The 27639-nt window shown below is 38.5% G+C and overlaps 1 protein-coding gene across 3 annotated transcripts; it reads right to left on the bottom strand.

The window, feature by feature from the left end:
* LOC149819247 (RWD domain-containing protein) lies at positions 1-27639 on the bottom strand. 3 transcript variants are annotated; one of them, XM_089985186.1, is made up of 7 exons: positions 27385-27639; positions 16229-16267; positions 5178-5315; positions 4271-4410; positions 4104-4174; positions 3244-3365; positions 1-744 (listed from the first exon to the last, which is right to left on the bottom strand). In XM_089985186.1, exons 1-7 carry the CDS (start codon positions 27517-27519, stop codon positions 343-345), a joined length of 1047 nt encoding a protein of 348 aa, XP_089841312.1. In that variant the 5' UTR covers positions 27520-27639; the 3' UTR covers positions 1-342. The 3 variants fall into 3 exon arrangements, with proteins under 3 accessions (XP_089841312.1, XP_089841313.1, XP_089841314.1); XM_089985187.1 differs by having other exon boundaries at positions 3244-3362; positions 27385-27638; XM_089985188.1 differs by lacking the exon at positions 5178-5315 and having other exon boundaries at positions 27385-27638.

Genomic DNA, 27639 nt, shown 5'->3' with positions numbered 1-27639 from the left:
AATAAACATCATAACATTACACCTTTATATCACAATCGTTATGAACAAACTACCATGATCTAGATATTAATTTCATAATCTAGATTTTATACTCGTGCGAAGTTTCTTAAATTTTATGTGAGCTACCTGTGAATTTATCCTGAAGAAAACTGTGTTTTTTCTTTGTACAGGAAAATATTGCACTCTGCACAATTCGATCTGTTCTATCAACTTGACCTCGTTGTGGAACTCATTTAAGCACTTCTCTCTATCAAATGCATTTGCACAATTTTATTGTTTACCCGCATAATAAATAGGACATAGGACGACAAATAAAAACCTCCACATTATCAATGTTGCATCTCAGGTAGCATCTTTCTCCTTCACTGCCCAATGCTTCCTACATGCTTGTGAGTTCCATTGCTTTCTTTGGTTGAAGGCTCTGTTCTTCTTTCTCGTACCTAAATTCCTGCACTCACTGGTGCCCGGCTTGGTCGTGCCGGTACTCGATGCTGTCTCTAAGCTGACATTATCTTCGCTGTTATCAGATGGTTGGTCTCCTAAAGCACTGGTTTTCACAGTTGAACTAGGAAGCACAACAGGTTCAGGAAGGAACATCCCGGGCATCAAAGTCTCCAGCTTTTTGGGTTCGATCAGGCCGCCATTTTCTCTCTGTATTTCTAGAGTAGCTTCGTAGTTTTGTCTCCGGAGATTTTCAATTTCAGAAATGAGGATCTGTTGGTCAATGTTCATTTCTTCGTCGATCTGAAAGGCAGAACGAACAGTTAATTATGAAACAAAACTATAATCACTTCCTGAGTGAACACAAGGACCAGGCAAAGTCAAATGAGTATCATGGGATAAAAGAGCGTGTGTGCACAGCAGGGAGGGAGGGCAGAAGCAGTTAGGAGGTCAGGTGTACGGGGATGTGTCCATATCATAGAAAGTAAATTTGAGAATTTCAGTAAGTTTCAACTATAATCAGATAAAACACACAACATCGTTCCCAAAGGCACAGGGATAAACCAAGAAACAATAAACTCAGATGTGCATCATTACGACCTAGGTGCACAGGTGAACTCATGACGAAATATATAAAATATATATAGAGAGAGAGAGAGAAAGAGATACGGGAACATGCTAAATGGGCACAGTGCTGAACGAAACATGCTATTGGATTTTAGGTGTTTTTTTCAAAATTTCAACCCCATAGATGTGTTCAGCATAATTGATTAACTAGAAATCGACAATTATGCATTTTGGATGAAAATAATCATTTTTAGTAAAAATTGTAGACCGTTGATTTTTTCAACAACAACAACAACAACAACTACGCCTTCATCCCAAAACAATTGGGGTCAGCGATATGAACCAAAAAAGAAATTCATTTTGGGTCTTCCACATGAATCCTTTTCCTCCAATCATTTCTATCCAACGCCATGTCCTCGGTGATTTTTTAAACCTTATAAAAAGTTAAAAACATATCCATGCATCAAAATCAAATGCTTTGATAAGTGATTCTTATAAAAACATAAAAACAAGCATATAGACCCTTTACTGTGACAATTTTGAAAAGACATTGAAAATTCAATAGTATTTTTCATTTAGCACAGTGCCCATTTTGTAGGTTCTCTCTCTCTCTCTCTCTCTCTCTCTCTCTCTATATATATATATATATATATATATATATATATATACAGTCAATTGCACCCATAGTCATGAATCTTGGCAAGAAATTCATTTTGCGAAAAAAACAATTGGCATATTTTCAAGTATTAAACATAATATATTGAATAAAAAAATGCATGTATTGAAAATCTCGCATTTTTTTCACGAGCTTTTGAATGAAACTCCATTTCAACACCTCAGACAAAACTCAATTTCCGAAGCCCAAAATATTTATTTAAAAGGCTTTCCAAAGCCCGAAAAATTTATAACAAGGACCTTGGTGTTGTGGCGTGAAGGGGCATTATGGGACATTTTATAGGCATGGAGAGTAGCCCACTTTCATAAAACGTAAACCCCTTTACATTTACAAAGATTTCCAGTCTCCCAGCCCTTATCTTTGAGGCTTCGAGGAACGGAAGCTCAAAAAAAAATAACGCTCAACTTCAACTCTCAAAACCCAATACGTGAAGGAGGCTGCCATGAAGGCTTAGGGCATGCTCACCATTGTTGGCCGGTCTGCAAGTCCACTGGTCCCTCTGCAACTGCTCTCTCTCTCTCTCATTGAAGGGCGAGCCCCCCCTCTAAAAAATGAGAGGGGAATATCTCTCTCAAAAATAATGTTTCCAATTTTTATATTTTTGGTATTTCTTATTTTTTAAATTTACTAAATTTTCCCAAGAAATTCCCAAAAAAATAACTTTTTGCAAAATCTCCCGAGATTTTCCCTCGCCGAGAAATTCCCAAGAGTCTCTGACTATGATTGCACCTACAATCTAGTTCGAATATCACTATGCATGTTGGTTTGACTCGATGTAACCTCGTAGATGTATTCAGCATGGTTGATTTAGTGGAAATCAACCCTTGGATATGTTTTTTTAAGTAAAAAAGAACCAGTGCATTTACAACTGTCAATTTTTGCATCTCCAGAAAAAACTGTACATAGGTCAGATTCTGGCAAACCAAAAGCCAGTTCCAACTAAAAAGAATATGTAAATCACATCTACAAAGTTAGATTTGACAAAAAAAAAGGCTTTTGCTAGGTCAATTGTCCATATATATATCACAGGGATTTGGCCAGCACAGTGCCACACCAGCGTCGACGACTTGGGTGCGGCACCTGGTGCGGTCAAGTCGACCCTGGGTGCATCCCAGGGTCATAAATGTCCAAATCTGGACTTTAAAAAAAATACTGTTAAAAATTAGTGTTACTGCTGTTAACTGTTAAAAGTTAAAAAATTAGTGTTACTGCTGTTAACTGTTAAAATATATATATATATATATATATATATATATATATATATACACCCTCTTGCACCCCTGCACCCAAGTTTTTTTAAAGTGCTGCATCGCTGCACCCACACCCGCACCTATGTGACATAGGTATGTATATATATAGATGTGTGCGTGTGTGTGTGTGATTTTTTTAAAATCATGAATTTACTGGGTCCATATCTTCAAGACAAATAACTTCAAATATGTTGAAAAAATTACGGTCATAAATCAGCAAAACAGACCTGCAAGAATCCCCTAGTCTAGCAAAAATTTGGGATAAAAAAAAAAAGAAAAATGGTTGCACAGAAGTAAAATGCTACATACCGATTGCAACGAACCAGGCTTGAGCAGGTCAAGGACATGTTCAATATCCTTGGCATGAAAACCCTTGCGGCAAACAGGGCAATTAGCTAAATTCTCATAGTTGCTCCCAGAAATTTGACCTGCTATTTATTCAGCACAGTGAGGGACGATACAACTAGACAAAATAGGAAAACAATACAATAAAGAACATAAGTTAAAGAGAGTAACTTTCCACAAATTCATGAATTCTGAACATATGCTGGACAGCTAGCAGACAGATTAGATCAAATGATAAATTGAAACTAAGGTGATTACAGTTAGCCATCTTCACAAACTAAGCAGTAAGACTATTATGATAAATCAAATGAATAAAAAGTCAGTGCAGGGATATATACATGTCTATTGGCCCCAGCCTAAGATTTTCAGAAATAAGAAAAGAAACTTTTGATACACCAAGAAAAGTTTCAAGCGGGTCACCAAAATCTGCTTTATTCCCCAAAATTTGAAGAGATTATTTGGAATAAATTCTAGCTTTGTGCCAACATCTAGTAGTGGTAGTGTGAAGTTACCAGCCACAAGCTTCGACTATTTTTTCAGACTGCATTAACCATTCAAAAGAATATGGAAAAATCATATATGGGTTCACAGCTCTGGCACTTGTTGTGGTTCTAAATCTAACAATAGTAAAAAGTAAAAACAAGCAAAACCCTGATTTTAATTTTTTCCTCTTATCAACACTAAATAAATAGTTGCAACAGTGTGAGCTCTACAAAATTGGACATGAATCTCAGTAGGTAAAGCTTCTGAATTTCAACATATTCTTCTACAAAAGCAAACGACTACTCTGAAAGTAAAACAACTATATCTCCAGTTTTCAATACCTTGAGAATCATTTGAACTGGCAGTGTTGGTCTCATGTTGGAGCCACTTCCACCACCTAATAATGCATTCACTACAAGAACATAAAAAGGAAAATAATTGTTTAGAAGGCGCCATATCATCTGAAGTTGAAGCAAAATCCATCAGAATGAGAACGCATGAAATAAACCTGTGGAAGCAGTGAAAGCAAGACATTAGCTTCATAAATGGCAAGAAAGGACCATGACCACCTTCTGAGTTTAGGGCGTAGAGGCATAGTGGACAATTTCCATCAGGATGGTTCATGCAAGAAAGAGTCTCAATTGCTTCCTGATAGCATGATAACTAGTAAGTAAAAACAAATCTCGAATTTCAAACTGGCATAAATCACTGTACATCAGTCAGACAAATATATTTAAAAGAAACAATCTTAAATCAGAACTCGAAATATAAGATCAACTTAAAAGTCATACAGATCAGAGGTCACCTTCAGTCTATAACTTCTAATTGCAAAAACCACACCAAGTCAATTCCTAGGACAATCCATAAAACTAGGCAAATTGGTCACCTGCAGGCTGAGATACCTGAGCCCATGTAAGTTGACCAAATTAAAGTCCTTGTCAGTTTTCTCAGTCAATCTTTCAGGAATCTCATGTATACCTCCAGGTCTAGCACTAGCAGTCTCAAGCCCTCAACTGGAATAGAGCAACCAATGATGTATAAACTTTAATGTGAAGCGACCATTTTTCTGAAGCACATGATGAAGCAACATGGTTGAACCCAGATGGCTATGAGTTAGCATAAAACTCAAAGCATAAGAAAAGCAGGTCCAGCTATCATGCCTTTTGGTTCATTCATTAAGGAGGGCTACCATATGAAGGAAATGAGTGCAAAGGCTCAACTAATTTATCACATAAATCCGACCAAGAAATGTAATAAATTGTGAGAAGAAAAGGTACCAGCATGACAATATTTTTTTTACCATCCACAACCAATTTCTTATTTTTAAAGGTTTTAAAGAATGTGATGGTTTTGACCAATATAATATGGAACAAAGAACTATTTGTATAAAGAGATGAGTTGCACCTTTTACTTACCTCACAAAGAGCCACAAGCATCGGGTACGAAGTGAGCTCTTTGGCTTTTAAATGAACACTTTTAATAAGATCTCCCTGTCGAATGACATCAAGTCCCTTTGAATCTACTATCTCTATAATAGGAGGCTCCATTGGATACTGCCAGAATCACAATAAAATATGATAATTAATTCATTTAGATCAGGCCAGGCCAGATTTTTAGGAGGGCAGAAAATTTTCACAGTCCAGGCCCACCAGATGTACACAGACCTGGAGGGAAAAAAATCACAGTCCAGGCAATCCAGAAGTACACATGCATTCTCTCTCTCTCTCTCTCTCTCTCTCTCTCTCTCTCTCTCTCTCTCTCTCTCTCTCTCTCCATTTTGTTTGCTCTCAGCCTAAGATTTAGGCCCAGCAGCAAAATCCGGATTTTACAAGCCCATTTGCTATAGAAAGGAATTGGTCAAACAAATGAAAGAGGAATGCAGGTTGAAGAAACTAGGAGAAAGAGAAGACCACTAAAAGCTTGGAGGAACCAAGAAATAGCAACATGGATTATTTGGTAGAAATGAATGGAGATATAGGAGTCACATATATGATGTGAAACTGTAATGAAATGGTAGGCTCCACGAATGCACTTGAATCTACTCAAAAGGAAGTATCTAAAAGATACTTTAGACAAGACTCATAAAAGGGTATAAATGGAAAAGAATAAAAATAAATAACACTTTATTTATGAGAGCAAAATGCTTAAAAAGCATTTAGAGGAATGAATTACACAAGGGGATGCACCCCCATTTATACAAGAGTATTAAGGAGAGCTCATAAGGAGCTCTCCCTTTCTAGTTGTTGGAACTAGTCCAACGGCTAGAATTCTAGCCGTCGCTAGAAAGTTGGTCAAGTTCTAATCAGAACTTGACCAAACTAGATGTCCAAAAACAAAAAGAAAAATTACAAAAAAATTTAAAAAATATAAATACAAAAATAGATAATAATAATAATATTATTATTATATATGTGTTGTTTACATTTTAACACTCTTCCTCAAACTTATGGTACAATGCGTGAAAGTTTGTCTAAGAGAAAGTGAAATCTGAGAGCCGCGAGAGGCTTGGTGAAGAAGTCTGTTAATTGGTATTCTGAGGTCACATATAGTAGATTAATGGTTCCATGCAAGTACTCATCTCTGACATAGTGACAATCTATCTCAATGTGTTTGGTGCGCTCATGAAAAATCTGGTTGATTGCAATGTAGATTGCACTCTTTTTGTCACACCACATTATCTCTCATATCAGCGAGCAGTCGCCTGAGCCAAATAACTTTCATTGTGATGGTTGTCACGGCTCTATATTCAGCTTCAGTGGATGAAAGAGAAACCTTCTGCTGTTTCTTTCACCTCCATGATATTAGAGATTCACCTAAAATTACACAGAAACCAGTAGTTGAGTGCCTATTATTAAGATCACCTCCCCAGTCAACATCAGTATAAGCAATTAAATCTAATGGTGACGATGCAAACAAGAAGAGTCCTCGTGAGAGAGAACTCTTTAAATATCTAATAAGATGTAAAACCGCTCTCATGTGAACAAAAGTGGGAGCATGTTGAAACTAGCTAACTGTATGTATATCATGTGCTATGCCTGGCCAAGTGATGGAGAGATAAGAAAGTGCTCCAACAAGTTGTCTGAATGAAGTGGGATCATCAAGACGCTCTTCATCACCAATTTTCATTTTAACATTGACCACTTCTGGAGTGTCCATCTTCTTATCATCTGTAATGTCAGACCTGAAAACAATATCAAAAGCAAATTTAGATTGAGATATCAAATACCCACGAGGGGAATAAGCAACTTCTATTCCTAAAAAGTATCTCAATAATCCTAAATCAGATTTTTCAAAATGAGTTTTAAGAAGAGTTTTAACATTGGTAACTCCTTGTTTGTCGCCTCCAGTGATGATCATATCATCCACATAAAGAAGAAGAATGATGATACATGCATCAGATTGCTTAATAAACAACGCAGTGTCATTCAAACAAGAATGAAATCCAATATCAGTCATAACATGACTAAATCTATCATACCAGGCTTTTGGTGCCTGATTGAGGCCATAAAGAGCCTTCTCAAGATGAAGTGTTTTACCCTTAGGAATACTAATACCAGGCAGAGCTTCCATGTAGACTTTTTCAACAAGACTCCCATTTAAGAAAGCATTTTTGACATCCATTTGAAGTATAGGCCATTTTTTTATAAAAGCCAAAGCAATTAAAGTTATAACAGTGGTCATACGGGCCACAGGGGCAAAGGTTTCTTTGTAGTCAATGTCATACTTTTGAGCATAACCTTTAGCTACGAGTTGTGCCTTATATCTTTCTAGGGTCCCATCACTTTTGGTTTTGATTTTATAGACCCATCTACAACCTAGAGGTTTTTTTCCGAGATGAATGTCTTGAATGAACCGAGTGTTGGCCTTCTCTAATGCATCAAATTCTGTTTTCATAGCTTCAACCCATTCTTCATGGTTTTTGGCTTCAGAATAGGAGGAAGGTTCAACATAGAATTGGATTAATGCAAGGAATGCCCTATACGAGGGTGAAAAAGATTCGTAAGAGACAAATTTTTTGGGAGGTCGAGAAATTCTAGAAGTCCTACGAGGGGGAACTTCAGAAAACTTTTCTAATGCACATGGTGGGTGTTGCTCTCCAACTCTTCGTCTTGAATATTTCAAACCAACATCCCTACTGGCTTGGTCTTCGCTATCATTTTAAAAAATAATAGGACTTTGATCATTGTCAAAGTTATATTCAAAATCCTCTTCATTGAATTTTGAAGTTAAATCGATTAAAAAGGAATATTCAGTAATATCTTTGGATTTTTTACTTTCAAAAGAACTTTCTTTTTCTAGAAAAGACACATTTCTTGATACATATAATTTGTCATTTTGAAGATCATAGCACCCGTAGCCTTTTTTATTTTCAGCATATCCTAAAAAGACACATGGGATTGCACGAGAGGAGAATTTATCATTTTTATTTTCAGCATATCCTAATAAGATGCGAGAGAATCGTTTACGGTGGTTTGGACATATTCGGCGAAGGCCTAATGATGCTCCAGTTAGAAGGTTGGAGAAATGGGAAAATATATTAGTTAAAAGAGGTCGGGGTAGGCCTAGGAAGACTTGGATGGAGATGATAGGAAAGGATATGAATGCTTTGAACCTCACCGAGGACATGGCATTGGATAGAAATGATTGGAGGAAAAGGATTCATGTGGAAGACCCTAAATGAATTTCTTTTTTGGTTCATATCGCTGACCCCAATTGTTTTGGGATGAAGGCGTAGTTGTTGTTGTTGTTGTTGTTGTTTTGTTTGTAAATACAAAACATTTGCAACCAAAAACTCTTAATCTAAAGTTTTTCAATTGGAGATATATTTTTTAATGAAGAAGATGACATTCTATTGATGAGATAGGTGGCAGTTAGAGTGACTTCAGCCCAAAAACCTTTTAGAACTTGACTTGTAATTAGCAAAGTCCGAATGGTTTCCATAATGTGGCGATGTTTGCGTTCTGCAAGACCATTTTGTTGAGGGGTGTGTGAACATGATCGTTGATGAGTAATGCCATATAGATTAAGATAGTTTTTAAATTCTCCAGACATAAATTCTCCCCCTGAATCGGGGCAAAAAATGAAAATATTACTTTGAAATTTGTTTGTGACCATTTTATGAAATATTTGAAAGTGAGCAAAAACTTCAAATTTATGTTTAAGAAAATAAATTTAAGTGTGTCTAGAAAAGTCATCAACAAAGATGACATAATATACATAACCACCTTTAAAGATAACTGGTGCGGGTCCCCAAACGTCCGAATATATTAACTCAATAGGTTTTGTAGAGACAAAGGTTCTACTAGAAAAAGGTAATCTTTTAATTTTACCAAGAATGCAGTCTTTACAAGCAAAATTTTCAAATTTACAAAATTTTCCCAAACTTGGGAAGTATTGGATTTTTGACATGTGAGGATGGCCAAGTCTTCTGTGCCAAAATTTTGTTTTTAATTTCTGAACATTTAAACAAAATACATTATTTGGTAGTTTCAAAAAGTCCATGTAATATAGTCCTCCTCTATGGCCTTCCCCAATCAGCTTCCCTGACTGACAATCCTATATCCAACAACCATCAAAAGAGAAGGATATATTACATCCATAATCATAAATTTATGAAACAGATAAAAGGTTCAAATTTAATTTTGGGATATATCTAACTTCTGAAATACAAAAAGTTTTAGATTTTTGAAAACTTTCAAAACATCCTATTCCTTTTATTTCAATAGATATTTCATCTGCTGTAAAGACTTTTGATATACTTGAGTTATTTTTAAGACATTCAGATAAACATTTAACATTTGGGGTCATATGAAATAAAGCACCATAATATAAGAGCCAAGGGAAGTTACCTGGATCGGATACAGATGCAATTGCCGCTCCAGTTGAGGCTTCAATCGAAGAGGATACCCCTTTAAGAAGAGGTTGAAGAATCTCCATCAGTTGAGTCATAGAACAGGTGCATCTTGATCTTTTGGCTCGGTTTCAACAGATGCAACTCTCTTTTCGTCTCTCCTTTTTAGCTTCGGACATTGAGGCCTATAGTTCCCCGGTTTGGTGACAAATAACTTTTCTTTTGTCAAACTCACCACTCTGTCTCCCAAAATGAAGCATCATATAAGTGCGAGTATGATTCCCTGGTCTAGACACAGCTAGAACTGAATCATCATCAACTTTTGGAGTACTCTTTCTAAGACGATTTTCCTTCAATAATTAGTTCTTCAATAGTATCCACAATAGTAGAAATTTTACCACAATGAAGTAGAGCCAATTTGGTGGATTCAAATTCTGGCCTTAATCCATTCACAAATTGGTAAAAGTGTTTCATATTGAGTTGTTTTTTACGAAGCTCGATATCTTCGACGCAATGCCATTTTGGCTCTAGAATAGCCAACTCTTCTTAAAGTTCGGACAACTCATTATAATATTCACGAATAGTTGTCATTTTGAGTTAATGTTCAAACTTTTTCTTGAAGATTGCACACATGGGCAATAACTTTAAGGGAATATATATTTTTGAGGTATTCTCATGCCTTATCGGCATGTTCAAATTTAGCGAGGCTAGAACATTTTTTTAATGTTTACGCTATTAATAAGCCATGACATTATCTTTGCATGCCACATCCTCCACTCTTTTCATTTCTTTTCATAAGAGGCTAGAGCCTTAGTCTTCTCCTCTTCTATTAGAGGGACTTCCTTATCACCCTTTTTTTTGTGAGAGATAGTTTAGGTTCCGAATCGAAACCAATTACTATTCCCCATAAGCCTTTTCCCCATATGTGGTGCTTCATAATTGAAGCCCACATCACATAATTAGTATCATTCAACTTCATGGGTATGATGGTGACCTTATCATGGTCATCCATCATTTTCAAGGGTGTGAAGAAGATAGTAAGGAGAAGAAAAAAAAAGAAAATAGAGAAAAATGGGAGAAAGGGATACAATACAATGTTGTTGCTTAAGTCCTTTTATCCAAATGGATCCACTTGTAGTCGATAGAAGAGTGATAAAACACTCTTTTGGCAAGTGATGAAACACTCCTTTATAAGTGATGCAGTGGAACACCGGCCTTCACGCGAGCTTGAAGGTGTAGTTGAAGAACACGAACCCACGTCGTGCATTGAGCTGAAAAAAAAAGGCACAGATGATAACCAACAGAATACAATAGCTGGAACCCTTTTGTTTTGTTTTTTTTATCTCAATGGAGATCTTTGAACAATGAATCAGAGCTTAACAAAAATCGATACCATAACAATAAACTAAGAAAGAAAAGGAATGAAGATTTGCTTACAGGAAGGAAAAGCAATAAAAAAGAAAAAAAGACAAAAATTGCAGAACTCGGTTTCTTCTTCTCTGCGTGCGCACAAAACCCTAGGAGAGGGTATTAATAGGCTATGGTTTGGATCCGAGATGCGACCCAAATCTTTATCCTGCAAGACTTGAGGTGATCGGATTTGCGCTCGTCTGGAGTATGTACATGTCACCTCTTTGCATCGGGTCACCTTACCTACGATCGGACCCAGCTCCTAGGTCCGATCGTCCATTATCTAAAGTGGATCGGGTTCTTGGGCCAAGTTCGGGTCACGTGGTACAGACCCAGTCAGGTCCTGCCCTGCATCATTCTCCCCTGGTTGGAAAGAAGTCGGCTCTGACGACTTGTTGTCTCCACAGTAAGCATTTAGATCAGACACATTAGATGTAGGAGAAAGGTGCTAATTTTCGGGCAACCCAAAGAGGTAAGATCGGTCAACTAGGCCCGCGAGCCGGGGAAACCCAGTTTCCTTGGTGGGAAGAAGAACTATCTCATGACCCTTAAAGACAAATGTATACGTGTTCCTATGGCCATCATGGATGGTCTTACGGTCAAACTGCCAGGGACGTCCCAAAAGGATGTGACACGCACTCATAGGGGCCACATCACACCACACTTCATCGTGGTAATGCTCCCCCATGGAGAACCGAACTAGACAACACAGGGTGATAGGTACCTCGTTCCCTTTCTTGAACCATGCCATCTTATAAGGTTGGGACAATTTTTCTGTTTTTAGGTTCAAAGTGGACAGGACACTCTCGGATACCATATTCTCGCACGCCCTGGTATCAACGATAACATCACACGCACGTCCCTCACAGTTGCACCGAGTTCTAAAAATATTATTCTGCAACCATTCTGTCGGGGCCGACTCTCGAGATGTGGTCAAAACATGATGGATGGTTAACAAATTTTTGATGTTGCCATCGAACTTTACGACTTTCATCTCGTCATCTCCCTCAACAGGCGACTCACCCTCGCTCTCACTATCGGACGCAGACTCAACAATTCTCTCTATTAGATGGGTGTTCTTACTCATGGTGGGACACTTGGACGCAATATGACCTAATTCTTGACACCTAAAACAACGAACGGTGGACTCACTGGGCTTACCTTTGGATCGGGTGTGGTACGCGGGTCTAGACTGATCGGGTTTGCTAGGGTCGACTCCAGGGGTGAACTTTGAGTCTTCTTTCCTAGGGGAGCTCGCTCCCCTGGTTGGGAAACTCGACTTTGGTTGACTGGACTGATCACTACGGGATGTCCTATGTTCCTGTCTCCTTTTCAATTTCTCCTCCACATTCATGGCATAACTACTTGCCTGATCTAATGACTCGACTGTGATACAACTGAAGTCATCATAAATAACAGGACGGAGACCAAAAATATACCTCGTGACCTGCTGGTGGGCGGTCTCCTCGATCTGCACTCGTAGAGAAAGACGATGGAACTCAGCAGTGTATTCCGCCACAGTTCGGGTGCCTTAACGCAATGTGAGGTACTCTTTGTAGGCTCGATCGGCGTGATCTGATGGCACGAATTTGGACTGCATCAACCTCTGCATCTCTTCCCACGACTGCACGCGCTCTAGTCTTTGCCGCTCCCGCGACCTCTGCAGCTCAACCCACCATGTATGTGCTAGGCCTCTCAACCGAGTGGAGGCTAGGGCGACACGACGGTGCTCAGCTACATCGTGGTAGTCAAAGAAGAACTGGAGGACATAAGACCAGTCGAAGAACTGCTCTGCATCGAACCGACCTGCGAACTCTGGAAGCTCCAGCTTCACCCCGTACGTGGAGGGGCGCTCTGGTGCTCTCTGCTGTCGGGCTGCCACCATTCCTGTAGGATGCTCGTTCCAAAAAGTGTCATCATCCCACACTGCTTCATCTTCCCGATCCTGTTCGCTTGGCTACTGGTGTTGACATACTCCAACAATGGGTGGTCGACGCTCAGGTCATGCCGATCCTTGTTGAATCTGTCTCGATCTGGCTTGCTCGTGGAGGGGAGCCATCTGTGGTCGGTGTTGTGGCACCGGGATGACAGGAGGTCCAAGGTAAGGTGGATAGGTTTGCAGGGTTTCGGGCTCTAGGTGGGTAGAAACAGGGTAATAGGGATCTAGATTAGGGGTTGGATTGGGATAGGGGTAGTGGATTGGGTTTTGGATCGGGACTGGGTTAAAGGTTTGGGTCTGGTGAGGGTACCGGGATTGGGTGGTGTAATATTGGGATGAATCACCCGATTGGATATGGATCGGGTCTAATCCTAAACTACGCGTCGGACGCAAATTTGGATAGCTCGGATCGGGGATCGAGTTGTGGGGGGATAAAAGGCCTGGTTTGAACTCGATCCACGATCCATATGAGTATGGGTCTGGTCCTGACCCAGCTCAAATCCAAACTGGAGCTCCGTCCGAGTCCGATATGGGTTTGGGTCGGTAAGGAGTCCATTTTGAGGTTCAAAATTAATGAGTTGGGTCAGGTTCGGGGCGCCCCGCGAACCAAACCCAACTGAGTACGTCGGGTTAGGGGCATCGACACTCGGACCCGCTCCCGGGGACCCAAAGGGTGGTCCCCAAAATCCGGGCTCGGGTCCTGTATTCGCGAACTCGGGTCTGGACCCTTTCGAGTCCGGACCCAGCCAGTGGTTTGCTGCCCTCTTGCTTCCACGCACAGATTCATAAAAAAAAATTTGCCTTCCCAGGTCGGGCCGACACACCTGGATCGGCAACCAGGCCCAGCGTGATGCTGGGACCCTGCTGGCACGACCCACTCAGTGGGACCGTCCCAGCGGCTCGCAACCGCGAGCCTAGACCTTCGGCAGGACCCAGCATGAAGCTGGGGTCCTGCAGCGTAGGTTCGACCTGCGGTGCAGCCGCAGGGGCCTGCTACAGTGAAAGAGGTACACCCAAGGGAAGGGGCATACCTGCGGTGGATCCCTGGTTCGTCTGGAGCGGAGGAGGCAGATCGGAATAGAGAGGGAGGGTCGAAGTTGGGCCGATGAACTGGACAGGTTGAACGTGCATCGGCTGACGACCCGGATCTGCCCCCTGCGTTTGGGTTGACGCCGCATGCCTCTCTCCCGGAGTTTCGAGAGCGACCAGTCGATCCTCAATCTCGTCCAGCGGCTTTGATATGCCAACTATATCTTTGTTCATCCTTGACATATTTTCCTCCATTCTGGTCATCATTTCCATCATATGCAGCATTGGACCCTCGTTGCCGGCATCCTCCTGCTCGTTTTCGTTCGCCGGATCGCTCCTCGCCTCTTGAACCATATCACGGACGACGGAGGAGATGCTGGTGCTCTGATACCACTTTGATGCAGTGGAACAATGGCCTTCACACGAGCTTGAAGGTGTAGTTGAAGAACACGAACCCACGTCGTGCGTTGAGCAAAAAAGAAAAAGGCACAAATGATAACCAACAGAATACAATAGTTGGAACCCTTTTGTTTTTGTTTTTTTATCTCAATAGAGATCTTTGAACAATGAATCAGAGCTTAACAGAAATCAATACGATAACAATAAACTAAGAAAGAAAAGGAATGAAGATTTGTTGATAGGAAGGAAAAGCAATAAAAAAGAAAAAAAGACAAAAAACTGCTGCACTCGATTTCTTCTTCTCTGCGTGCGCACAAAACCCTAGGAGAGGGTATTAATAGGTTGTTGTTTGGATGCGGATCTCGGGTCCAGTCATGGACCCGAGATGCGACCTAAATCTTTATCCTGCAAGACTTGAGGTGATCGGATTTGCGCCCGTCTGGAGTATGTACACATCACCTCTTTGCATCGGGTCACCTTACCTATGATCGGATCCGACTCCTGGGTTCGATCGTCCATTATCTGAAGTGGATCGGGTTCCTGGGCCAAGTCCGGGTCACGTGGTACAGACCCAATCGGGTCCTACCCTGCATCAGTAAGTAACAAAACACTTTTTGTAAGAACAAGGTGATAACACACCTTTACACAAGAAGCACGGAAATCAAGGCAGAAGTTTTTCAAGATCTAAGAGTTTCGTAGCTCTGATACCATGTAATGAAATGGTAGGCTCCACGAATGCACTTGAATCTACTCAAAAGAAAGTATCTAAAAGATACTTTAGACAAGACCCATAAAAGGGTATAAATGGAAAAGCATAAAAATAAATAACACTTTATTTATGAGAGCAAAATGCTTAAAAAGCATTTAGAGGAATGAATTACACAAGGGGATGCACCTCTATTTATACAAGAGTATTAAGGAGAGCTCATAAGGAGCTCTCCCTTTCTAATTGTTGGAACTAGTCCAACGGCTAGAATTCTAGCCGTTGGACTAGTTCCAACAGCTAGAAAGTTGGTCAAGTTCCAACCGGAACTTGACCAAACTAGATGTATCTAGTTCTAATAGAACTAGATACCAAAAACAAAAAGAAAAATTACAAAAAAATAAAAAAGTATAAATACAAAAATATATAATATTATTATTATTATTATATATGTGCTGTTTACATTTTAACAGAAACATGGTTGGAGAAGAAAACATCAAGTTCAGTAATAAGTAATAACTTTGACAACAAACTAATGTACATATTATGGCTTATAGACAACTGAATACAAGTCTTACATTTTTTCATAGCAAACAAAATTTTGATTAAAGATTCTTGCCTGGTAACTACGCTCCCAACAGTGTTTCCTACTTGCCATCAAAGTTCATGCTAATTCAACACTGAATTGTCAATGCAAAGGAAATTTTCATTAACTCATTGTATAGTATGAATTTTGAACTATTCACATTATAAAAAGGCAATGGATTCAAAGCATATTAATAATTCAAGTCAATTGTGGCCCTACACTGTTGCTCAACTATTGGTTATTTCAAAACTCTATTCCAATACTACAATACGCTCATTATGAGCAATAATTTGCAACTACTACATTTCCATGATGTGAATATGCAAAATACAAATAAAGCAACACCTAACATAAAGCCACCTTCCCAACTTAAAGTTGACAACAATGCTATAAAGTATGTAGTCGCCAAGAAACTTATGCATTTGTATATAGACTGAAAAAATAAACTAGAACACCTTGAAAGCAAAATTCCACCAATCAAAGCATGCCTTTCGGAAGAGATAACCAGTAAATTGATTGCAGAACAAGTGAAAAAATGCATGGTTATACCTCAGCAGTAGCATGAATCCCAAGCACAGCCTCCACAAACTGTAAAGAAAAATGAAAATGAGTAAATTTTCTGAACACACAACTATAAAGCAGAAAATCAGATCATTCAGGAGAACTGGGTAGTAAAGAAACAGTTACCAATGTCCAAATCTCAGTTCATGAATCTTTATAAACATAACCGTCAAGCTCTATAAAACATAAAGAAGGGAAGGTACAAACTACAAAAGTCCCGTGAATGAAATAGGATTGCAGCCAGAAGCATGACTAACAGCAGCACAGTGAATACAAAAGTTTATAACCTAAATAGGAAGCACTTAACAATCAAGAATATCGGCCAAAGCATTCAATTCCACTCAGTTCCTGAAAATTTGCGTTGAACCAGATCCAAATGAATCCACCGATAAAGGTGATCTAAATGGCCAGCTCACAACAGATTACGTTGAAGATAAGGATGCCATCCGTATGAATTCAAATGGAAACAACCTCAACAGATTAGTTCCTAAAAGTAAGGGTTGAGATTTGTTACTTTTTTGTAGCTGTAACCTTTTAAAATAATTAGAATTTGAATCACTATAATTAAGGGATTAGATACTTCACATGTAATTTCATATATATTGTGTTTTGTATATTGTAAAATGATAGTGAAATCTGATTGATATTACGTGAAGTTCTGCTCAACATAGTATCAGAGCATTGAGCAGTACTTCATTTTCAATGACCTTGATTTCAGCGAGTGCTCTACAGTTTCCCCTGGTCCATTTCCCCCTTTTTACCGTTGAACGAGCTGAATTTAGGTGGACTTCATGGCCGACGATTCTACTAATACGTCACCAAATGGAGCAGGAAATGGTGAGCAAAACAGTGATCCCTATTTCCTTCATCACTCGGACAATCTAGGTCAAATCCTAGTCTGAAGCCCTTTGACTGGTGATAACTACCCGTCATGGAGTCGAGCAGTGACCGTTGCCTTTTTAGCCAAAAATAAGATTGGCTTTGTCGATGGGTCTGTGATCAAACCAGACCCGTTATCTCCCAAACTTGTTGCATGGACCATGTGCAATAATATGGTGCTTTCCTGGTTATTAAACTCCCTAACAAAAGAGTTATCCGAGAGTGTTATATTCGGTGAAACAGCACTAGATGTGTGGAATGATTTGAAAGAACGTTTCTCACAGGCCAATGGACCACGAATCTTTCAGATCAAACGTGATCTTGTGATGTTGCACCAAGAAAATTTATCAATAGCCGCATATTATACCAAGATGAAAGTTCTATGGGATGAGCTTGCAACTCACATCGTATTACCTACTTGCACATGTGGTGCATCAAAGGCGCTCATGGGACTGTATCATCAAGAAAAATTGATGTAGTTTCTAATGGGGCTAAATGGATCCTATGTTGTGATACACAGTCAAGTCTTGATAATAGATTTCTTTCCCACTGTAAGCAAGACCTATAGTTTATTGCTCCAAGAGGAGCACCAGAGGGAACTTAAAGTCTCGTTGAATCTTGAGGTCGATGTGGCTGCTATGGTTGATAGCCAAGTGAATCGGACCACAAAAGAAACCAACATGGCGGCGATGGTTGATGGTTGACCAACTTGTTTCATGAGAGATGGTCAAGGAAGAGGTCGATCTTTTCGAGAACGACCAAAATATGAGCATTGTGCAAAACTTGGCCATGCGAAGGGAAAAAACTATGAGTTGCATGGTTATCCTCCCAGAGTCAATGATTCACAAAGAGGAGAAAGCTCGATGAGCAACACGGTACCTCAGCTGACCATGGAGCAATATTAACATCTTATCTCTCTTGTGTCGTCTCTGATGGCAAATATGGCAGGTAAATCTCTCTTAAACTCTATAACCCTTTCCTCTCAAATTTAGATTCTTGATACGGGCACAACCTGTGAAAATGTCTTCAAAGAGACAATGTGCACAAAAAGTGCAAAACTCCTCAAAGAGTGATGTGCACAAAGGCACAACCAAGAACACTTGAATAAATGTGCTCAAAGGCACATAGACAAACACAAATGCACAAAGGCATAAAAATAAGAAAATTTTATTGAATAATGAAGGAGCTAAAACTCCAAGCTTGAAGAATACAACGGGGTTGAACCCCTATTTATAACACACCAAGATGGAGGCCTTGGAGGGGTTCCATATAGACGTTGAAGCCCCTCCAACGGTTACAAATGTGACCGTTGGAGGGGGCCCAACATCTATATGTGGGCCCCCCAATGCCTCAAAAGAAGGAAAAAAAAGAAAAAAAATAACACATAAATTACATACATATTCCAAGTGAAATATGCGTAAAATAGTAAAAGACAGTTTTACCCTTATAGTGATCATGCATATATTTTACATTTTATTCATACTATTTTATGTATGATCCATGATAAAATTGCATTAAAAGCCCATCTTTATTGTTGTTTTCGAGGTTTTGTTTTAAATTGAATTTTTCAAGAAAACATCGCATTTTCTGATCCAGTCCTACGTTTTTAGTGTTTTTATTAGTTTTAGAATTTTCTTAATTATAGTTTAGATAGATTAGGCGGAAATTAATTGATTTTAGTTAGTTTAGGAGTGTAGTGAAGCTTGGTGAGCAAGATATACCGGTGAATGATTATTTCAAATATTTGGGATCCATCATTCAAAAGTATGGAGAAATTGATGGAGATGTAAATCATAGGATAAAGGTTGGGTGGATGAAATGGAAAAGTGCTACTGGAGTGCTGTGCGATCGTAGAATGCCATTGCGGTTGAAGGGAAAGTTTTATAGGACGACTATTAGACCCGCTTTACTATATGGTACGGAATGTTGGGCTGCCAAGAGACATCATATTCAAAAAATGAGTGTAGCTGAGATGCGGATGCTTAGATGGATGTGTGAAAATACAATAAAAGATAAGATTCGGAACGAAGAGATACGTAAGAAGGTAGGTGTTGCACCCATTGAAAATAAGATGCGAGAGAATCGTTTACGGTGGTTTGGACATATTCGGCGAAGGCCTAATGATGCTCCAGTTAGAAGGTTGGAGAAATGGGAAAATATATTAGTTAAAAGAGGTCGGGGTAGGCCTAGGAAGACTTGGATGGAGATGATAGGAAAGGATATGAATGCTTTGAACCTCACCGAGGACATGGCGTTGGATAGAAATGATTGGAGGAAAAGGATTCATGTGGAAGACCCAAAATGAATTTCTTTTTTGGTTCATATCGCTGACCCCAATTGTTTTGGGATGAAGGCGTAGTTGTTGTTGTTGTTGTTGTATTGAAAAATCTTTGAACTCTTTTTGAAAAATTCATTTTTAACCTAAATCTCTTAGTATAAATAGGATTGTTCAACATGAGAAGACGTTTTTCTTGGTTGGATCCTGCGCCCCTCTCTCTCTCTCCTCTCTGCCTCCCTTTCTTCCTTTCTTGCCCTTTTTCGATCGATCGGTTGCCTACCGCTTTCTTCTTGTTTCTTATGCTTTTCAATCTTTCTTCTAATCTCCATCGTCGTCGGTTCCTCGCATCCTCTCTGTCGGAGAGAAAGCGGAGTTCGTTTGATTGCAGCAGGAAAGACCATCTTCTTCTTCTCAACCCCTCCATCGGAGGCGAATCACGGTTTGTCTCTTCTCTCCCATCTCCGTAGATTTTAGGATCATATCATCACATGCACATTTATTTTCTGCATTGTCATTGCATATAGTATAGGGTATTTTATGTGGTTTTAGTGCATATATATTAGTGAAAATTTTAGTTCAAACATCATAGTAGCTTTCCTTTCATAATGTAAATTGTGTCCATCTTTACGCTTGGCTGGAGTTTGTGGAGCGTGAGAACAATAAATTGTGTTGATGTGCGTGTTGTTTAACGCACTCATATTGGCGTGATCTTCCGATCACACGCCCAGATCGATCGACATAACCCAGCTCAGCCCGATCAACAAGTATGCCGACTCTGAACTGCAGTCTTGCATTAAGTTGTTGGAACCTGCATAATCAAAATATTAACTCAGAAATTTTCTGGCAGCAGAATGCAAAGAACGGACATCAGCATCACAAGCTGACGTTGAGATTAACGTCAAACACGCATAGGCAATAGCTAGTTATTTGTTTGATAGTTACGAATTTTGTAGGCTAAATAATTAACTAGTATAGATTAATGTTTTCTTGAATGAGTCATTTCAGAATTTATTAAATCAAGTTGATGATCCCTATTTTCATCTACTAGTTATTTTTAGATATTAACAAATAAGGTTAGTTAGCTATTCAGCTGCATATGTGGTTTGCTTCTCTGGTTTATAGTTTAGGTTCATTATCTTTTTCTCATCAATTTTGATCTTAATTAGTTATTGCATGATAGACTAGTTAACGCGCTAACATTCGAGATACCGTTTCATATTTTTTAGTGGTGAGTTAGTTGAGTAAATCAGTATTAGCTTATTGACGTCAACTAGATTAAAATAATCTGTTTGGTTAAGTTTCTTTTACTAATATAGGCTATTCCAGAATTAGTTAGATTTAATTTAGATGATTTTCTTTAGTTCACGTGTTTCGTGAGAATTAATAATTTGTGTTAGTATAGTTCATACTTAATTAGATATTTTTTTTATATAGCGTTCACATTTTCTTTATTTTCTCAAGTTATTATATTGTTAAGAGATAGTTAGTTCTAGATTTGATTCAAGTAGCTAATTTGTTTCTGAGTTGGTTACAAAATTTTTTAAGAGAGTTAGTTTTACAATTTTGTCTTTTAGTAGTGTTACCAGTTAGTTAGACTAGTGTTTTTGCTTGATTTTTATTGAACTAACCTCAAGTTTTGTCTAGTTTGTTTTGTTTTAGTCTCGTTTTGTGCTTGATTTTTTCAGGGAAGCGTTTAGACGTGTGGTGAGCCCCTTTTCGTACTCTCGAAGAGCCCTTTGAGGTCCCCTCAAAAGGCCCTTCAGGCCCTCAGAGAGCAAAAGTTCAAGAAAACAAGCATTACCTCAAGATGGACTAAAAAAACAGAGACTTGAAGCACTGAAGACCTTTTTTTTATTTTTACTTTAGGGTTTATTTTATTTTATTCATTTAATTGGGTTTGTAATAAGACCATTATTTTATTGTTTAAAGTCCTCCGCAAAAGGTTGTACTCTCTCCTTATTTACTCAATTAATTAATTTTTTTTTCTTTTTGGCAATAAAGAGTAGTTAATTGTGTGCTTGAATACAAACTTACAAAGTATTTTCCGTTCCCTAAGATCGACCCGGACTCCACCACTCGTGCGAGCCGGTTTTTATGATTTGATATACGGTTTGCACAAACATTTTATTGAAAATATATTTTTAAAATACTTTATTGAAAAAGGTGCATCAATATCTATACATATGTTTATATAGATATATATGTATATAGATATATAGATATATATGTATATAGGATGCATTTTAACATCCCCCTCAAACTTAAGGTGTGATGACCAAAAGTTTGCCAAGAAGAAAATTGAATCTAGAGGAACAGAGAACCTTAGTGAAGAAATTTGTCAGTTGGTATTCTGATGTTGCATAAGGTAGATCAATGACACCCTTTAGACATTCTTCTCTAACATAGTGGCAGTCCATCTCGATATGCTTCGTGCGCTTATGAAATATGTGATTCTTTGCAATATATATTGCATTTTTATTATCACAACATAGCTTAGTAGGACCTTGAACACAAACTCCCATATCTTCCACTAACCGCAGAATCCAAATAATTTTCATGGTTGCTATTGTCATGGCCCGGTACTCAGCCTCTGTAGAAGATAGTGACACCTTTTGTTGTTTCTTGCATCTCCATGATACCAAAGATTCTCCTAACAAATATAAAAACCAGTGGTGGAGTGACGGTTATTTGAGTTACCTCCCTAATGAGAGTCAGTATAAGCAATTAAATTTAATTTGAAAGATGTAGATAAAAATACTCTCTTATTTATGGATCCCTTTATATATTTGATAATTCGAAGAATGACGCTCATATGTACTATTGTGGGGGCAAGCTGAAATTGACTAGCAACATGTACTGCATGAGAGATATTCGGCCTGATAATGCTAAGATACATCAGTGATCCAACAAGTTGCCTGTAAAGAGTGGGATCTTTTAGAGGAATCCCATCATCAATCTCCATCTTTGATCCTACAACTTCAGGAGTTTCACAAATTTTGTCATCAATAATTCCTGACCTGTCAATGACCTCACAAGCAAGTTTAGTTTGAGACAAAAAATATCCCTTGTGAGAGAAGGCAACTTTAATGCCCAAAAAATATGTCAGATTTTGTTGTTAATGTACTTTTAATTTTCTTGATTCCTTTGACATCATCACCTCTAATCAACATATCATCAACATATAATAGCAAGATCACAATTCCCGCATCGAATTTCTTTACAAACAAAACAATGTCAATATAACATGATGTAAATCCATTTTCTATAATTAAATTATTAAAATGATCATACCAAGTCTTGGGAGCTTATTTTAGTCCATAGAGGGCTTTTTGTAAGTGAAGAACTTTACCTTTAGGAACATCCATTCCTACAGGAGCATATATTCCTAGAGGAGCATCTATATAAACTTCTTCATTTAGATCACCATTTAAAAAGACATTTTTAACATCCATTTGATATATATTCTATTTTTTAAATGAAGCAATTGTGATAAGGCACCTAACAGCAACCATACGCGCAACGGGGGCAAATGTTTCATCGTAGTCAATTCCATATTCTTGACCCGTTTAAAAAGTTAAAAAATTGTTCTTCCAATTGTTTGTGTCAAAGCTCAATGACTTCCCCACTCCATTTAGGCTGAAGCATAACAAGCTCATCCCAAATGGATGATAATTCGGCAAAATATTCTCTAATGGTCAATTCGCCTTGTTGAAGGGTCAACGGCATTTTTTGAAGATAGTACTTATGAGATAAATCTCTTGAGGTATACATCCTCTCAAGATATTCTCAAACTTGAGATGCTTTTTTGAATTTCAAAATATTTGCATTAATTCTAGTCTCAACAGAAGAAAAAATCCATGAGAGAATTTTAGAATTCTTCATCTCCCATTCTTCATGCCTTTTGCTATATTCTTCAAATACTTTTGTTCTTTCCTCTCCATCAAGAACTTTTATTTCCTCATTTTCCACTATAGTGATTTTTTGTTCGGGCTTCAGGATCGAACCTTGGATGTAACCTCAAAGGCCCTTTCCCATAATATGAGCCTCCATATTGTCGGTCTAAACATGATAGTTTGACCCATTGAGTTTAAAACCAAGGAAGAAGTGGGAATTTTTTTTCGCCATTGAGAAGCTTATGAGAGAAGAGAAAAACGAGATTTTAAGAATAGAGGTTCTTACCACAAAGGGTCTTTTAAGCTCACTTGATGTGGTGTATTGCACTTAGAAGTGGATTGCAAGAGCTCTCTAGGCCAAAAAAGCAAAGATTGAGAAAGAGCATGCTTCTCGAGGCAACCACTGGAGTATGGCAAGACACGAGCTATTTTTTCATCGACCAAACTATGATACCATGTGAAAATGTCTTCAAAGAGACAATGTGCACAAAAAGTGCAAAACTCCTCAAAGAGTGATGTGCACAAAGGCACAACCATGAACACTTGAATAAATGTGCTCAAAGGCACATAGACAAACACAAATGCACAAAGGCATAAAAATAAGGAAACTTTATTGAACAATCAAGGAGCTAAAACTCCAAGCTTGAAGAATACAATGGGGTTGAACCCTTATTTATAACACACCAAGATGGAGGCCTTGGAGGGGCTCCATATAGACGTTGGAGCCCCTCCAAAATGTGACCGTTGGAGGGGCCCAACGTTTTATATGTGGGCCCCTCAATGCCTTAAAAGAAGGAAAAAAGAAAAAGAAAAGAAAAGAAAAGCAAAAAAGAAAAAGAATAAAAAATAAATTACATACATATTCCAAGTGGAATATGCGTAAAAAATGGGAAAAGACAGTTTTACCCTTATAGGGTATTATATGAAATAGTTTATATATACATATATTTATATAGATACATAGACATATATATATATATAATCTCTCTCTCTCTATATATATATATATATAGTTAGATAGATAGATTTAGGATACATTTTAACACAACCGAACACATGTGTTGTGATCCATCCATATTTTTTTGCTTTGATTCGTATAAAATTCCAAAACCTGTCAAGCTTCCTGATGGATCGTGTAACCCGATCACTAACATTGAAAAGGTTCATGTGACCTCAAAAATCGAGCTTAATAATGTTCTTTGTGTTCCATCGTTCAAATTCAATTTGATATCCATTCATAAACTCATTCAGTCCTTGAATTGTGTTGTGACTTTCTAACCCTCTTATTGTCATATTTAGGAGTTCACTCGATGGAGACGATTGAAGTGAGTAGATGCATGGAGCGCTATATTACCTTGATTTGGATAACAATAAGGTGGCAGCGGTCTCCATCAATAGATCTAATGATAGATTTGATTTATAGCATTGGCGTTTAGGTCATATTTCTCTTGAACATTTAAAAATCTTGTCTCCAATGCATGATTCTATTTTTTTTAATCAATGTTTATGTGAGATTTGTTCTTTAGCTAAGCACACCATATTATTGTTTTCTTCTAGTGATACCCGATCTATTCATCCTTTTGAATTGGTCCATTTTGATATTTGGGGTGAGTATTCTATAACATCTCATTCAGGAGCTCACTATTTTCTCATGGTGGTTGATGACTATAGTAGAGTAACATGGGTTTTTTTAATGAGATACAAATCCCAAACCAAGAAAATACTGCAATATTTTATCATGACGGTGAAAAATCAATTCAATATGCAAGTGAAAAGAATTAGATCGGATAATGGATTAAAATTCTTTTCACATGATATTCAAATGTTTTTGAAAGAGAATGGTATTTTCCATCAACATAGCTGCATTGCCACACCCCAACAAAATGGTGTTGTGGAACGCAAACACGGAAATTTGCCTGAAATAGCAAGAGCCTTACTATTCCAACTTCCAAACAAACTTGCCTCACGAATTCTAGGGAGAAAGCATTTTCACAGCTACATAACTCATAAATAGGATCCCAACGTCCCATTTGGAAAACAATTTAACACCTCATAAAGCATTGCACAAGGTCAAACCAAAATATTCTCATTTAAAGGTTTTCAGTTGCTTATGTTTTGCACACAATATACATCACAAGCACAAATTTGATCCTCGTGCTCATAAATGTATATTTGTTGGTTACCCATTAGACCAAAAAGGATACAAAGTTTATGATCTTGAAAAGAAAAAAAATCTTTGTCAGTAGAGATGCCATTTTCACGAAGAAAATTTTCCTTACAAATCTGAAATCAAATCTCACAAAGAGAGGTGTTTTACCTATGCCTATCATAAGTGATTCTCATGCTTTTCAAAACTATCATAATCATGATCGAGAGGGGGAGACTGGTTGTAATCATGATCATGGTGTTGAAGTTCCACATACCACCATTGATTTTCATGATCCAAATCCGATTCATGAGAATAATGTGGTATGTCCAGAACCCAATAACCATGAACCATCGCCCAAAAACATCCAAATTCAAGTTGCAGGCCTAGATCTCATCCAATACACTTGAATGATTATAAATGTGACCTGGAAACACTGCATGCCTACACAATGACTCCATCAGTGATGTCATTTCCATTATGTCATTTTCTTTCATTCTCACAGTTTTCTCTTAAACACAAAGCATTTCTCGTTTCTATTTCCTCCCATCAAGAGCCAAGAGACTATATGACAACCTTGAGATATGAGAAGTGGCGAACTGTCATGAAAGCTAAAATCTAAGCCCTCAAGCAAAATAGAACTTGGGGTCTTCAAGACCTCCCTCCCGTGAAGAAACCCATCGGATCCAAATGGGTATTCAACACAAATTCAACTCAGATGGGACTATTAAACGATACAAGGCTCGTCTCGTTGCAAAAAGGTATACTCAACAAGAGGGCCTTGACTACCATGATACTTTTGCCCCGGTTGCTAAACTTGTCACCATGCGATGTTATCTGTGGCAGCCAAATCACACTAGTCACTTCATCAACTTGATGTCAACAACGCCTTTCTTCATGATCACTTTGATGAAAAAACTTACCCAAAGTTACCGCCCAGTTTTTTGCGCAAGAGGGAGACTCGTGTGTGTCATTTACATAAATCCATATACGGGTTGAAACAAGCATCAAGGCAATGGTTTTCCAAATTTTCAAATGCCCTAGAGAAAGCTAATTTCAAGCGGTCCTTAGCCGACTAGTCACTATTCTCTCTCATAGCAAGTGACAAATGTACGTTCATTCTTGTTTATGCAGTCGGATCAATCAACAAAGACCTATCTTGAGGGGGAGTGTTGAACCAGATCCAAATGAATCCACCAATAAAGGTTATCCAAATGGCCAGCTCACAACAGATCACTATGAAGATAAGCATGTCATCAGTATGAATTCAAATGAAAACAACCTCAACATATTAGTTCCTAAAAATAAGGGTTGATATTTGTTACATTTTTGTAGCTGTAACCTTTTAGGATAGTAACTTGTTTTGTATCTTGTAAAATGATAGTGAAATCTGATTGATATTACGTGAAGTTCTGCTCAACCATTTGAGGCGTTACAAGTTTAACTAACAGCTGCAAATGTCATCTGAACAATGTTCGCTGCATATGGGTTTGTATTTCACAAGAGCCACAAAAACACAATTCTACGGAATGCAATAACACCCGACAACCGTTTAGTTATATGCATAAACAATTTGCCACATATTTGCACCGTCGCACCGGAAAGAGATATACAGTAACATATATATACCTCTCTCTCTCTCTCTCTCTCTCTCTCTCTCTCTCTCTCTCTCTCTCTCTCTCTCTCTCAATTAATCAATTCCCCTTCGTCCAACAGAGAGAGAGACTAGACGCCTTAGCTGCATGAGAAACTTGCACACAATGTTTTGATGGGTCGACTCGCATCAATACATCCAATTAAAACCAATCGGAAAAGAAAAAATTCCAATTCCATCGAAAGCGTCCGATTAAACGGTGAACAAAACAAGATGGGTAATCGGCAAACGACCAGGAAACCCCCCTTAGTTGCTGAATAACGGAAGAAACATGAAGAGGGCTCATCGTCTCACCTGCTGAGATACATCGTCTGCGGTCCGGGGCTTGATATGAAGCTGAAGGTGGGGAGGGAACTCATGGATGACCCGGCAGTCGGGGCCATAGACGGCCTTCATCGCCTCTATCTCCCCTTCCACCTCTTCCGCCATCGTCAGGAACTCAGGGCGAGCAGGGGAGGCAGAAGTCCAGAATTGCCGAGAGAGAGAGAGGTACCAGGGGTGCTGTGTCAAGCCCAAGTTCCAGGATCGAATTGTCCTAGCACACGGGGC

Source organism: Nuphar pumila, chromosome 13, assembly GCF_984573655.1.
Source record: "Nuphar pumila chromosome 13, dmNupPumi1.hap1.1, whole genome shotgun sequence".
NCBI lineage: Eukaryota > Viridiplantae > Streptophyta > Magnoliopsida > Nymphaeales > Nymphaeaceae > Nuphar > Nuphar pumila.
This window is presented reverse-complemented; position numbering and strand designations above follow the sequence as displayed.